General features: G+C 35.8%; 1 protein-coding gene across 4 annotated transcripts in view; it reads left to right on the forward strand.

Moving 5' to 3' along the window:
* Positions 1–15,297, forward strand: part of LOC123318010 (eye-specific diacylglycerol kinase) — a 291,641-nt gene that overhangs the window by 108,504 nt on the left and 167,840 nt on the right. For all 4 annotated transcript variants that reach the window (XM_044904662.1, XM_044904665.1, XM_044904664.1 and 1 more), the window contains exons 5-6: positions 3,640–3,740; positions 9,257–9,610. In XM_044904662.1, the coding sequence (XP_044760597.1) occupies positions 3,640–3,740; positions 9,257–9,610 (455 nt within the window). The remainder of the gene's footprint in view (positions 1–3,639; positions 3,741–9,256; positions 9,611–15,297) is intronic.

Genomic DNA, 15,297 nt, shown 5'->3' on the forward strand with positions numbered 1-15,297 from the left:
ACAATGGTGTTTTTCATGAGTTTGATTAATTTAAATATAGCCCTAATGAGTCCGGTCTCGAGTTCCATCGAATTTGAAATTTTTATTTCATTGAAACTAACAACTCCAACCTGATAATGAATTTTCAGACGAATCGATCGAAAATATCGGGAGTTATAGCGAAACAAAAATTCGAGAAATTCAGTACCTTAGAATAGAATACAATAGAATATATATTTAATTCAAGAATTATTGTACAACACAATAAAATTGAAATCCGTCAAAATCAAACTATTTACCTTCTACACAATTCAAAAAATTCTGACAGTGTATAGGGTTCACCTTCAACAATAAATTTATACAAACTCCTCTTGAAGATCTTTACATTGCACAAAGTTCTCAATTCATAAGGAAGAGCATTGAACAATTTTATCCCAAAATACAGAGGAGAACACTCCGTCATCGCTAAAGAATGGTAAGGATAAAAAAATGGTTCTTTTCTTCTGGTTTGATTAACATTTTTATATCTTTCAAAATATTGTGGATGAAGTTTCATGAAAATTAGTACCTTATATATATATATATAGACCACACAGTGTTAAAATATTTTGTTCCCTGACATGTCCCCTACATGACTCCCTAAATTTTAGTCCTAATACAGTTATCAACATCGATTTTTGTCTTAAAAACACTTGTTCAGATAGTGAGCTTCCCCCCCAAAAAATTATGCCGTAAGACAACAATGATTGAAAATTAGAGAAAGATACAGCCATATTTACACCCATAAGAGGTATTTTTGAACTCAGCTCAATGACCTCTATTCACGGTTTACGTTTTTCCGTTTACTGGTGAAACACCCTGTATAAACGAGTAGAATGCGCTAAGAAGTCCCTGCTGGTTGACGGCGTTTTCTAGGCATAATGACCGCTATTCAGTCTCCTGTACACTTCTTCAGCAAGGTCTGCCCAACTGGGAGTTTCATTCAGACGAATACCCAAAAATTTGGCTGTTCTCTCAAATTTCAATATGTATGTATATGTGCTCATTATTTATATTTATTGCTATGTTTTCTTCTTGAGAAATTGAACTCTAGTGGCAGTTCAGACAGACAGTTTTATCATGGTTTCAAATCAATTTGTTGCTAGAGCACCACAGACTAAACTTCCTCTACCACAGTGGTGCCTCATTATTCAATTCGATGGGCGTGGAGACATCATCTGCCTACTGAAATAACCTTCCAACTGAAATGTGCTTAGGAACTGAATACAATAAATCACTCGCCTTGGAAAATGCAGAAGTGCTTACGACGAGAACGGACAGTTATACCTCCACTACATGGAGCAAACGAAATGGTATATACGAGACTTGAAAAAGCCGAAGCACTTGCCGACTCAATTGAGAAAGAAACCAAAATAAACTACAGCAATGATGATGACAATGAAGATCTAGGCGAAGAAGTGGAGGCAAACGAAAAACTGATGGTGGAACTACCGGAAACCGAAAAAGAGATCATAATGAAATTGAAAAACAGGAAAGCGCCGGGAGAAGATAGGATAACGAATTATATGTTGAAGAAATTGCCTAGAAAAGGAATAGCAGCCTCGACAAATATAACAAACGGAGTGATGAGGATCGAATACTACCCAAAGAGATGGAAAACTGCAGAAATGATAGTTTTCTACAAGCCTGGAAAGAAATGGAAATTTCCACAAAATTATAGAACTATCAGCCTACTATCAGCACTAGGAAAAATCGTCGAGAGGATTATCGCTAAAAGGCTGAATGAGGAAACAGAAATGTTGAAGATAATTTCATCCGAACAATTTGGATTTCGACGAGATCATTCGACTGAACTCCAATTACTACGGCTCATAGAATACGTCATCGAAGGAATGCAGACCAAACAGGCCACAGGATTAGTTCTGATGAATATCGAGAGAGCTTTCGATAGAGTATGGCAAGAACTAATCTACAAGATGAAAAGAGCAGAATATTCGACAAAGCTGTCAAGATTATAAGGAACTATCTGAGGAATAGAAACTTTTATGTGGTGATAGATGGAGCAACCTCTCAAACCAGACAATTGGAAGCAGGAGTACCTCAAGGATCTGTACTTGGACCTCTGCTTTACGTAATATACGTTCATGATATCCCGAAGAATGCTAGAAATATGCTCACCTTGTACGCAGATGACACAGGAATAGCATTCAGACATCGACGCCCAGAGATAATTCACCAGAGACTGCAGGAAGCCATAGATGAATTACTCAAATGGTGCATCAAATGCAAAATCCAAATGAATGGAAGAAAGGCTCAAGCAATAATACTGTGAAAGAGAAGATTGAGGATGAAAGAAAACCTTGAAATTGATGGAGAAGAGGTTGAATGGGAAAATGAAGTAACATACTAGGAGTGAAGCTTGACAGAGGACTAACATGGAAAAAACACATCGAATGTGCAATTGATAAAACAAAAGCCGCAATGAGTAGACTTTATCCACTCATAGGCAGAAGAATTCATATGAATAAGAACATCAAGTTGACGATGATTAAAACTATCGCGCGACCACAACTCACATATGGATCGGCGGCATGGGGCTTCGCATACAAGACCCACATTAAGAGAATACAGGCCACTGAGAATAAACTCCTTAGAATGGCGATGGATGTACCCTGGTTTGTTAGGAACAAACAAATTTACAAGGATTTGGAATGGGAACCAGTTACAGAATTTATGAAGAGAAAGGCGGAAAGGATATTCGACAAAGCCAAACAATGAGGAACTTCGAAGATTAGGCGTCTACGATCCAACAGAAGAAGCTAGATGGTCAAGAACCTACCACAGAAGATCGAGAGATCAGTTATGGATTCAAAAAGTAACCAAAGAAGAGCTTAACCTATAAAAGATATGGGCAGCATACAACTATCAACACGACTATGATCGTGTGAGAGTCCAGAAACCATAAGAGTCAACTGGTTAATAGGCAAAATGCCCGGAACCTATGAAGAAGCAGTTTAGGGTATTTAGTGGGTCTCGAGCTCAGGAGAGTGAGAATCCCCACACTTGTTCCCCTTCAGGACAGGTTGTGCTCGTCTGTTTCGCAGATTTTCCCCCTGCTACACAAAAAAAAGTGCTTAGAGAGATTATTAACAACTATCAAGAAAAGCAAAGGGCCCGCCTTACTACCTTGAATTACCTCAGAACCAATATCCGTATGCAGAAGAGAAGAAATCTCAATGTGAACAACAACTTCACGTTCATGTAGGAATTCTATCCAGTCCTTGATCTTATCCCTTAATCCCATAGCCTGAAGTCCAGGCAATCAAAAGCACGTGACAAATCGAAACACAGGCTTCGTACGATGTCGGAACACTGAGTTGAAATTAAAAGTATACCAATTAAAACCAAGAAGAGAAAATTAATGATCAAATGACTGTTAAATGAGGGTGCATAATTGTAAAAAATAAATGAAACTTCATTATAGGTTATTTACCCACCTTTATCACATTTATATTTTCTCTATATCGAATTTTCAATATTCATCAATTTGTTTTGCCCCTTTATTTAGTCTCCGAGCAAGTGAGAATGTTTCGAAGAGTTTCTTTTTACGTTTTGATTTTACATTAATTTTAACTAATTTGCATTCATTCTTGCTTATAGGTGCACATAAAAGTATTATAGTGCCGCCACATTGGATACTGAAATTGCCTAAGGAGAAAAGTTCTGACATACCTGGGAATCAAAACGAATCCGGAAATAAGGTACATATATAAAATTCTGATTTCATTATTCACATAAATGGCATGAGAAATAATATAAAATGATGTGGTTAATAATTTGGGACCTTCTAGGTCTAGATAAACTCTGATTATGACGCTCAAATGTGTTGATCTCAAAAGTCAACAGTTCCATAGTCAATACGATTTCATTAGTTGAATCCATAGCATGACAAGAGAAGGCTTCAGAATTAAAAGGACTCTACATATGATTATGAAACTGACAGCTATATATTCTTCGACAGTGATATTTTAAATATCATAACTAAAGACTTGGAAGACAACAGTTTGTTATCCATTATGTGAAATGAATTGAGGAGAGTGATTCAAACAGAGGCCTAATCGACTCTACTTAGCGCATAAACTGAAAATTCTTATTGGTTCTAAAGTGGAAAAATACCACACCCTCCCTAGTGTATCAAAGAATACCTACCCATTTTTTTAATCGTATTCTGAATCTAGATGCAATTCTCAATTCTGATTTTGAACTACTAGGAATTTCGGAATGACGTCACTTGTAAGTTATCTGTGGTCACCTGAGGGGCAAACAAGGTATCTACGACAATTATGATCACAAAACTTTGAATTGTACATGTCATATTCTCGATAATGGTCAGTTTTCTATTCACCCTCTGAACGTTAAATCATAATCACTTAACATTTTCGCAAAAGATTTATGAGGATTTGAAAATATCACTCGAAATCACAAAAACATAAACCTAATCAACATTTGTGTGTTAATTAGCTCAAAAGCCTGTCATAGTCAGCTGATTCGAAATGCCCTAATCCCTACTGTCATAATTTATGTATGTAATTTTTCGATATAGACCACTTTTTCCGCCAAATTACATGTTAATGATAATTTTAACTAAAGAACTTATCTTGAAAACCGTTCGAGATAAATGAATGATACCTATTGTTTTTCATTGAATTTCCGAAGATTTTTCAAGTTTGTAGAGTATCGATCCGAATTCCAAATCAATATGCGGTTAGCAGTGGACTGTTTGAATGAATATGATTCGGACCGGAACTGTACACACAATATGAAAGTGATATATCTGAGAGAAAATACCACAAAAAAAAGGAAACAAAAAACAATCAATAAGAGAGGTAAGAAGGAGAGAGGACTCACCTGGCATCTTGATACTCCTTTGCGTAAAATCTCCAAACACCTCTTTTGAGAAAACTATCTTTTCGAATAGCAAAGAACACGTGCGTAGAACGATCGACTATATTCTTCGTCCCTCGCCGAGAACCAAGTATATTGTTAAAGTAGAGGGAAAAAGAAAATAAGGATTCAAGAAGTGGTAGAAATATTGGAAATAATTCCTCTCAAATTCCTACTCTCAGAATTCGAAAATATATCCAGAGTGAAAATCAAAACAATTAAATTCAATTGAAAATTCGATTCAGAATCGAACAAAATAATTATTTTGATATTATAACCAATTAAAGAGAAGACACAAAAAATTAAAAAGAAGAAAGCTATAAAGAACTACTATTTCATGGATTCATTGAAAGGTAGCAATACCATCTTATTAGCGGGTCTGGTTATAACACCCTTACGAGTATAAATTTTTACAACCTCATCAGAGCCCATACACAATTCCTGAACAACTACTAATAGCCACTCTGCAAAAGAAACTCCCGGTTGAAACCATAAAACGACATCGCTCACTTTTATAGCAGGCATGGGCTTCGTCCATTTCTATCTTTTCGAATGTAGATAGACATCTATTTCAGAATCACTTGCTGAATCAGCTGCCCCCTGTCAAGCACATTCACTGGAAGCTGCGTCACATCATCCTCCGAACGAGAAAGCAGCCCAGAGCCAATCAAAAAATGCCATGGGGTCAGTGCTCAATAATAATCTTTCGGAGAATTCAAGAGGGAACCAATTGAGCGAGAATTCAAAATAGCCTCCATTCGAATGAATACAGTTTGGAATTCCTCCATTGTGAGGATCTGAGAACCGATGAGTCTCTTTATGAGGTTTTTCACACTTTTCCTTCCCGCCTCTCAAATGCCACAGCAATTTTGCGCGTAAGGCGGATTGAAGTTCCAGAGAATTTCCCGCTTCGCCAAATACCCTTCTATATCCTCGATGATAACCTTCAGTATCGTTCCAAAAAACTATGATGAAATTGATAGTATCGGTCAAGGAACAAAAACAAAGAATATTATTCTACCTTTATTGGGTCCAATAAAGGAGCGAAAACGTCGCTGAGGGAATAGTATTCTTTGTTTTTGTTCCTCGACCGATACCATCAATTTCATCATCTTATATCTCCTCGTTCTGCGCCATAAAAACTTGGAGATTCCTGAAATTTCTCGAGCAGTACCGCGGAAGTTCCTACCCTGGTCAGAATGAATCTGTGTTCGTGAGCCCCGACGTGAGATAGAACGATCAAAGGCAGCCAAAAATGCAGCTGTAGACAAGCTGCTCACCACCTCTATGTGAACAACGAAGGTTTTCTCTTGTTTTTCATGCTGTCGAGAATTATATTTTATCCAGAAGGACCACCAACGTCTACACCAAAATGGGTAAAACTTCTAGAAGGTTACACACGAGAAGAGAGGAAATCAGTCATGAGTGGTTGCATAGGAGCTGCCTGGATACTCCATCAATTTCTACCTTTGCTTTGAAATAACAAAGAGAATTCATTTCCGAACCAATGAAGGATTTAAATTTCAGAGATGTATCCAACAATTTACACATGTGAAATTAAGATTCATAAAATATTTCTGAAATAGTTGATATGGCTGATCCTGTATCAATTTTCATTCGAATATTTTAAAATTTAATTTGAAAGGATTACGAAATTTATCATTTATATAGAATCAACATTTCGAAGGAATAAGGATCATTATCTATTTGAGTAATACCAACAATCTCAGGTAGCGGGTTCGAATCTCGCCGCGGTCATGGATGTTTGTGAGTGTCTAAATTTAAATTACAAATATAGTGGAGACTGAACACATGACTAACGGTCGAGCCCATGCGTCAATGACAAATACACACATCGACAAACTTATTGAAATTGATCGATGACGTCGCCGTCTTCACTTTACACACCGTACTCACATGATTTGTTTACTACACATGTGATACTGCGCATCTTTGAAAAAGCACTTTTCGGGTTGATGAAGACCATGTTACGACTCCTTCTCGATTTTATTGATGGTAGACCTCTCTATCAATCCAGAATTTTTCCCGGCAGTTTCCAAATGTAAACATTACGGCTATGTTGATCGGTGATTCATATGTGAGATTAATTTCGGTGAAAAGTCGTCGACGAAAAATTTCACTTTCAATCTTTAAGATTTGTCTAGAAGGAACTTTAGAAGTTGCAAGATTTTGCCAGGTTTTTCAAACTTGCAATGCACACTGGAATAGATTCCTGAATTTGTTGTTTCCTTCGTCTCCATTTGTAGCTTTCGGCAACTTCATATGAGTTAGGTTCCAGCTGTTCTTGCATGATTTTCACTATTTCTGCGAATGGTTTATTTTCTGTTTACTCTGGAGTAAAATCAATAAGACTGGGTGCATACGGGCGATTTTTCTCAGCGAGCTCGCTGCGATAAAATTTCTCGCCGCGATTTAGTGGACCAAGGATTCCAATGGTACGAATCACATGCAGCAGAGTTGTTCACGTGTGAATCGTATCATTGGAATCCTTGGTCCGCTAAATCGCGGCGAGAAATTTTATCGCAGCGAGCTCGCTGAGAAAAATCGCCCGTGTGCACCCAGTCTAAGTAACTCAAATACCGCATCTTCCAAGAAGGATAACAGGATGGCTCTTGACTTTTTGCCTTGAAGTGCTGTTTAATACGGGTTATGTACGTTTTCTAGTTTTTCTCCGAGAGCTTAAATTCCTCAATTTTTCCGGAAGACAATGATTCAATATCAATTTAGTCCGATTATATTTAACTGTTATAACTTAGGGGGATTTACATTTAGTTCAAACAATATTCAATTGGATACTAATTCATTCTAGACACGAACACATAGAGAGAACAAATGTCAGCACAGAGATGAGCCTCCAATTTATTCGCATACACAGGCTGGACAATAAAACAAGTGGAAGAAATGCTTTTTAATAAGATAATAATGAATAAACTTCGTGATCAAATCAAAGCTACTCGGGTCTCAGAATGACTTGACAGAGAATTTTTTATATTTTGTTTAAAGTAGGTTGTTCGTTTCGTTGCCACGGGCAGGATACATTGTCAAATGTTTAAATGAATCTTGACACTTGTCAGTTTTCGCTTGAGAAAAAGGAAGCTTTTTTAAATGAAGAAGTATAGAAAATGGAGGGAACTGATGAAAATTATGTTCCTGAGGAAATCTTTACAAAAGCGGAAGAAGCGTTGCAAATTTTGAATCGTGGATGAATTCGCGGCAGATAAAAGGTGTCGATAAGAATGTTCTATTGCCTAACTTTTCTTATTTGCAAAAAAAATTATCCCCATCGTCGCTATGGACCACATACCCTTACAAAGAAATCGTCATTTCAAAATATGGCAAACTAAAGAACTTTTTGAAAATCAAATCATTGGATACAAACCAAAGGAATCAGAAACAAAGACCTGAAATAGAGATATTTTGGAACGAAGCTCCCGACAAGGATGCCTGTTGATGAAAGTGGTTTATAATGGAGATCAGCGGTGCTTGTAGATGCGATGAATTGTTTAATTTGAAAATAAAAAAATTCAAGACAAAGGGAAAGATTTTCACGTAGCTTTTCCAGACACTAAAATAAAGAAATCGAGAAGTCGGGCCATACCTTCCAGTCAACCCGATCAATTTGTGTAAAAAATAAATACATGTCTTTGATACCTAAAAATAATAGTTCTAGACTTTTTTGTTTTTTACAAAAATGGGAGATGTACCCAATAGTTTTTAGTGATGAATATAGGAGGACACCTTCAAAAATTGCCTAAGTTTTTGAAATTGGAGGAACCAGCGCTCTACACCGGTCACTGCCTGAGAAGGTTTTCGGCGACTCTTTTGGCCAACGCAGGGGCTAGCATGACCACTTTGAAGTATCACCACGGAGGATGGAAGTCCTTGACCATAGCAGAAGGATATCTAGACGAAAAAGTGCATACCAAAGTACAAATTTCAGAAAAATTACAAGGTTGTAATGCGTCGGAGTCTTCGAGCACTATCAGCAGCTGTGAGATGGGAGCGTCTGGTTCCAATGAACCAACGAATTTAACAATGGATTCGAATTCGAATGAATTTTTAGCGTTTTCGTTTAATTTCAATATCAATGTAAATTCTGCTTGTAATAGTAATAACTAAATAGAATACTACTTTAACTATAAACGTGAGTTATAATCCATAACACACTAGTGATTTATGGATTATAACACACTAGTCTTTTATTTGATAGATTACTAAAATGACACTAATAATGACAGCCATAACTTTCATGTGTTGGATGAACTTATTTATCATATAACGAAATAGCTTTGAGTACGTACTTGTTTTTCAGATTCGCCAGGAAAACCTGTTCTTGATTAGATCTATTCCGAATTCCGAGATCAGACCACTTATTGTTTTTATCAATCCAAGATCTGGTGGTAATCAAGGCTTACGATTGTTGCAAAAATTTCAATGGTTACTCAATCCCAGGCAAATTTTTGACTTGACACAAGGCGGTCCTAAATTGGGACTAGAAATGTATAGGAATGTTCACAACTTGAGAGTTTTGGCTTGTGGTGGAGACGGAACAGTGGGATGGGTTCTAAGCGTAATAGATCAAATTGGAATGACACCAGCCCCTGCTGTAGGTGTGTTACCATTAGGTACAGGAAATGATCTGGCAAGGGCTCTTGGATGGGGTGGCGTAAGTTATTATTTCTTCAACTATACCAATTCTTCTCATGAGTATCTGAGGTAAACTAATAATTTAATTACACTCATCTCTCTCCAAACGGTTTTTTCTCAATATCTGGCAAAGGTTGAGTGTGAAAACTCGATTATCCTAAAGATATCTTACGTGATACGTATAACTAAAGGTGCTTCACTTTTGTTGATAATAAACACCTTTCTAGATTGAACGCTTTAGGGATCGCCGTAGATTTTCATGAAGGGAGTTCTTCTGGAGGGTTTTTTCTGATCATCAAATTCATGAATCAAATAACCTGAGTAAATAAGAACCGAAACTGATCGAATACTCATCAACCGGTACATAGCTATCTACAGCTTTGGAGATTTTACGACTTATGTGTTTTTTAAATTGACTCAAAATCTGATGTAGGTAGGTTATTTGTAGTTTGTAGTTCGGAAGATCTTTGATATTATTTCGGTGTCCTCTTGTCGTCCCACTTTGATAGAAACAGTTATTCTAAAAAGTGGCATTATGGATGGCATTATTCTAAAAGTGGCGTCCATATACATCTGCAAGTGCCTGGTGTATGTTAAGGATAATTTGACAAAAAAAATAAATTAACACTCTAGCTTTCATAGCTCGGACACAAGAAATGAGGAATTGTTTCATATCCCCAAACATAGAGCACTGCTAAATTAGATTATAAAACTGTTCAACCATCTGCCAAAATGTACGAAATCTCTCGAACTCAGAGAATTCGAAAAGGTAATTGATGCTACATTAGTTCTGAATTGTTGAAATACCGCTGATGAGGATTTCCCTTAGAGGATGCTTCATTTTTAATTCTGGTATTATATATTTTTTTTCTTCTTCATTGAACCTGTCCTGAAAGTGTATCTGTATTGATAGATCAATAAATTATTATTATTATACAGAATGAGTTAAGAGTAAAGCACAAACAAATTCAAATCTTTTTCATTCACTATTTTGTAAAGAGATGCTCGAAAATTAGGTGGTCCTCATATACAGGGTGTGTACTTGGTTTGCACTTATATTTCAACAGAGGATTCCTAGAGGCGAAATAAACACTTTTTTACCATTTTTTTCCAATTCGGCTCCGTTGAAAATCCGTAAAAAAATATAATTTCCCCACAAACGAATCAACCGGATGAAATTTTGGAGCAAAGTGTTTCATTTATGGGCTAAATCTTGTCCGAACACAAAAGTTCATCCACATCCACCGGTTTCTTCATTATGACCATAACATAGTTACCATAATCCCGCAATTTCAAAGAACTCAACTTTTAAGCGTAGGTTGAACGCTCACTTTTTTATATTTTCTCGTATAATGCAGTGATTTCTATTAATTTGATGTTCAAAATGGAAGAATGTCAGTGGAATTCGAAAAAATTTGTCTGAATGCTTCCGTGTTTGAGAGATTATTTCATTAGATTTGAACTTATTGGGGTATTATATTGTTCCACCTGTGAAAATGATATAATTTAATGAATGGTGCGCAAAAGCATTGCTTGATTTTGACCAACCGAATATATATTCAGAGATAAAATAAAATATTTTATTTCCGGGAATATTGTCCACAGATCACTACGATATTCGCCTGCAACGTTATAAAAATTACAAGTCTCCAATTCGCAGTGTGCTTCGTAATGACAGTTGAATGTCATGGTGGTTTCATTGGATCAGTACAGAAAAAGCATTCTCATATTAGATGTTGTGTGGTTGAATGGGTTATATTAAACCTTCAACTACACCCGCCCAAAACATAACATTGGTAGTCGCGTGGTGTATCTTGAACACAATCAACCAAAATATTCAAAATGCGCACAAAACATACAGATATTTTCAAGAACTTTCATTAGATGAAAAGCAAAATTATAAATCTTTTGAGAACAGAAACAAATGGGTAAATGTAAATCTGAAAACCACTAAAATATCAAACAGAACAAAATCCAACAAAAGTTTATGCAAACTGCTACTCACTGACATTCGCACGATTGCTCATATTATCGCACTCTGAACAAGAACTTATAGTAATTACATGTTCCTTGCATATTGGTTTGTTTGACATATACGAGTATGGCACGAAATTCATTTGTCTTCCATAATTAGAACACCTTCCCCGTATTTTTGCTGGAGGTTCTGCATCATGCTGCACTTGAGATGGCTTGTACCTACTGGAAACACTGGATAGCAAAGGTAACGTTGTCAGGCTTGCTCTTTCCGTAAGGTGCGCCTTCGTCAAATACATCGCCAATTCTCTCAAAAAAACTCTGTAATAAACTGTGTTGTTTGATTTCTTTACGAACTTAATTTGCTCTTATTGGGCATAGATGGAGAACCATCTTAGGAAAATAAAACGAGCAGTGTAACTTGTACTACGTCTATTTCTCGATTCATTGTTCTACAAGTAAAATCATTCACCTATGATTTCGACCTACTTATTGACAATTTGTTGTATCATCAGAATGTGGATACACGGAAGACAATGGCTAAATTTATTAACAAACTAGGTGAAATAATTGGTTATCCTATTTCGAATAATGCTTACTGTGAAAAGGGGATTGGACTCTAAGGAATTTCAATATTTTCGTTTGAACAATAACTATGATTATGAGTCCATTACACCTCCCCCGGTTAATAAAAAAAAAAATTTTTTTACCCTAGTACAAGTTTTTTTTTTTTTTGATAGTAATGATCATGAAGATTCAAAAAACAATATTGACACAATTGGTTAACCTTAACACACTTAACTCACTAAATAAAACATATAATTATATCAATATTTTTTTTTTCATTACATATTTTATTGAATAAACAACTTAACCCTATTTTTATGAATTTCACTAGTCTTATTACCTATTTTAATAACTACATTAGGGCCCTTATCTTCTAACACAGCGAATGGTCCTTTAAAAAGTTCATCATTCTTGTTGCCCGCTGCATCATTTCTTATTAATACACTATCGCCTATTTTAAAACTAATTTCCTTTCTAGATGGATCTAGTTTTTCTTTTCTTTTAATTTTTGAGGTTAACAAATTATTTGACGCATCATTCCATGCTCTTTGCAATCTATATTTCAATTCAAGTGGGTAATTTTCAAATGTATATATTGGATCCACTCTGTTCAAAAGATTGGAGGGTAGTTTGCAACTTTTTCCAAATACTAGTTCGAAAGGGGTGTATTTTGTATGAGTGTGAACAGTATTATTATAAGCGAAACACCAAAATTGAATCCAAGAGCTCCAAGAATCTGGATGGTTTTGACAATGCATTCGCAAGTACGCACCTAAGTGTTTATGAGTATTTTCAATAGAGCCTAGTGATTCATGATGATATGCTGTCGAATTGATATGCTTGACTTTGAGTAGTTCACATATGTTTTTGAAAATACCGGAAATGAACTCAGTTCCCTGGTCAGTGGCAATGACCTCTGGGATACCATACTGTAGTATAAAATTTTCAACAAATGCCTTAGCAACACATTTAGTTTCTTTGCTTGGTAAAGCATAACACCCTACAAATTTTGTTAATTCACACTGAGTAGTAAGAATATATTTATTTTCAGATATATCGGTTGTAAGTGGACCCACGAGATCTAGAAATACCTTTTGAAAAGCTGAACTTGCAGTTGTTGTGATTTGAAGCGGTTGCTTCGTTATAACTGAATGCTTATATTTTTGACAAGAATGACATCGTTTGACATAGTTGACTATGTCTTTTTTTATGCCTGGCCAAAAATAATATCGTCTGATATTGTTGAACATTCTATTGATCCCAGCATGTCCTCCAGTGGGAAGAATATGAAAGTCATTTAGTATCAATTGTTTACTGTCATTATCTTCAATTTTCTGGACGTCCTTAATAATACAAATTTTCAAATTGTTGTCTTCAATTTCCTTCCTTGCGTTAGCTAACTCTTTTATTAAATTTTCGGTACCTTCGTTTTTCGTAATGAATATCTCTGCTATTCCATATTTATTTAAAATGAATTTCAAGTCTGTCAACGAAGTCCCTAAGGCAATCAGCGTTGATCCAGAATCTTGTTTCATGAATAATTTTTGTTTCTCAATGTCGTATACAAAGTCATTTAGTTTGAAATATTTATTATTGTCGCGACTTTTATTGTACTTATTGATGAAGGATTTGTCTCCAATCGGTATTAATTCTAGGGATTCTAGTGGTTTTTTCAATAACTCCACAATTCCAGGGTGATCAGGCCTGTAATCGTGAGCTAGTTTACTAGAATTGTCTTCAACGTTATTCTTTGAACTGTCAGTAGCTTTTAATTTTGCTCTCGTCATAACGAGCACTTTGTCATTGTTTGCTAAGTCTTTTAAATTCTGCGAGTCTAATGTTATTCTTGATAATGAATCTGCCAAAATATTATTTTTCCCTTTGATATATTCGACCGTAAAGTCGTATTCCTCTAATATTAACCGGAATTTTGTTAATCGACTAGATGGGTTTTTCATACCAAATAAGTAAATGAGAGGGCGGTGATCTGTGAAAATTTTAAATTTTCTGCCGTAAAGGTAAGGCCTAAATTTTTTGACTGCCCACACAATAGCTAATAACTCTTTTTCTATTGTGCTATAATTTTTCTCAGCTGGATTTAATGATCTGCTTGCATAAGAAACCGGTCTGTCATTGTCATTACACAAAATTGCCCCCAAAGCCACTCCTGAAGCATCACATTTTAAAATGAATTGTTTGTTTTCTGAAAAATCTGGAAATTGTAAAATTGGAGGTGATATAAGGCATTGTTTCAATGTTTCGAATGAATTTTGACATGCGGCTGTCCATTGAAAAACAACCCCTTTTCGCGTTAAGAAATTTAATGGCGAAGCAATTGTAGCAAAATTTGGAATGAATTTCCGATAGTAATTCGCAGATGCAACAAACCTTTTAACTTCCTTACCATCTTTCGGGAGTGGAAAATTTTGCATAGCTCGTATTTTTTCAGGATCTGGAGAAATTCCTTTTGAAGTAATAACGTGGCCTAAATATAAAATTTCTTTTTTCAAAAATTCACATTTGATGGGATTTAATTTCAAATTTACTTCTCGAAGTCTTTGGAATACTTTTATCAAATTTTGATTATGATCTTCCAAACTATTGCCAAATACTATCAAATCATCTAGGTAAATGAAACAGATATCATAATTAAGTCCTGACATGGCTATAGTCATAGCTCTTGAAAAAGAACTTGGGCTAGTTTTTAGACCCATCGGTGCTCTGGTCATCTGAAATTGACCCCGATCCGAGGTAAAAGAAGTATAAGGTCTAGAAGTATGATCTAATTCTAGTTGATAATAGCCTTGGTACAGATCCAAATGTGTGAAATAAGTCGCTCCTGATAGTGAATCCAAAATTTCTTCTATACATGGCAAGGGGAACTTATCATCTTCGATCCGTTTATTCAATTGTCGGTAGTCGATAACAATTCTCCATTTTTTATTTCCGTCAGGCCCAGTTTTCTTTGGCACAATTAGTAATGGAGCTGACCATTGCGAATTTGAGGGTTCAATGATATTGTCTGATAATAATTTTTCTATTTGTTTATTTATTTCCGTTTTCTGAGCGTGCGGTAACCGATACGGTTTAATGTAGGCAGGTGATGCTCCTGGCTGCAATTTAATCTTTTGTTTACAAACATTCGTGACCGTCAGACTATCATTT

The sequence above is a fragment of the Coccinella septempunctata genome, chromosome 7 (assembly GCF_907165205.1).
Source record: "Coccinella septempunctata chromosome 7, icCocSept1.1, whole genome shotgun sequence".
NCBI lineage: Eukaryota > Metazoa > Arthropoda > Insecta > Coleoptera > Coccinellidae > Coccinella > Coccinella septempunctata.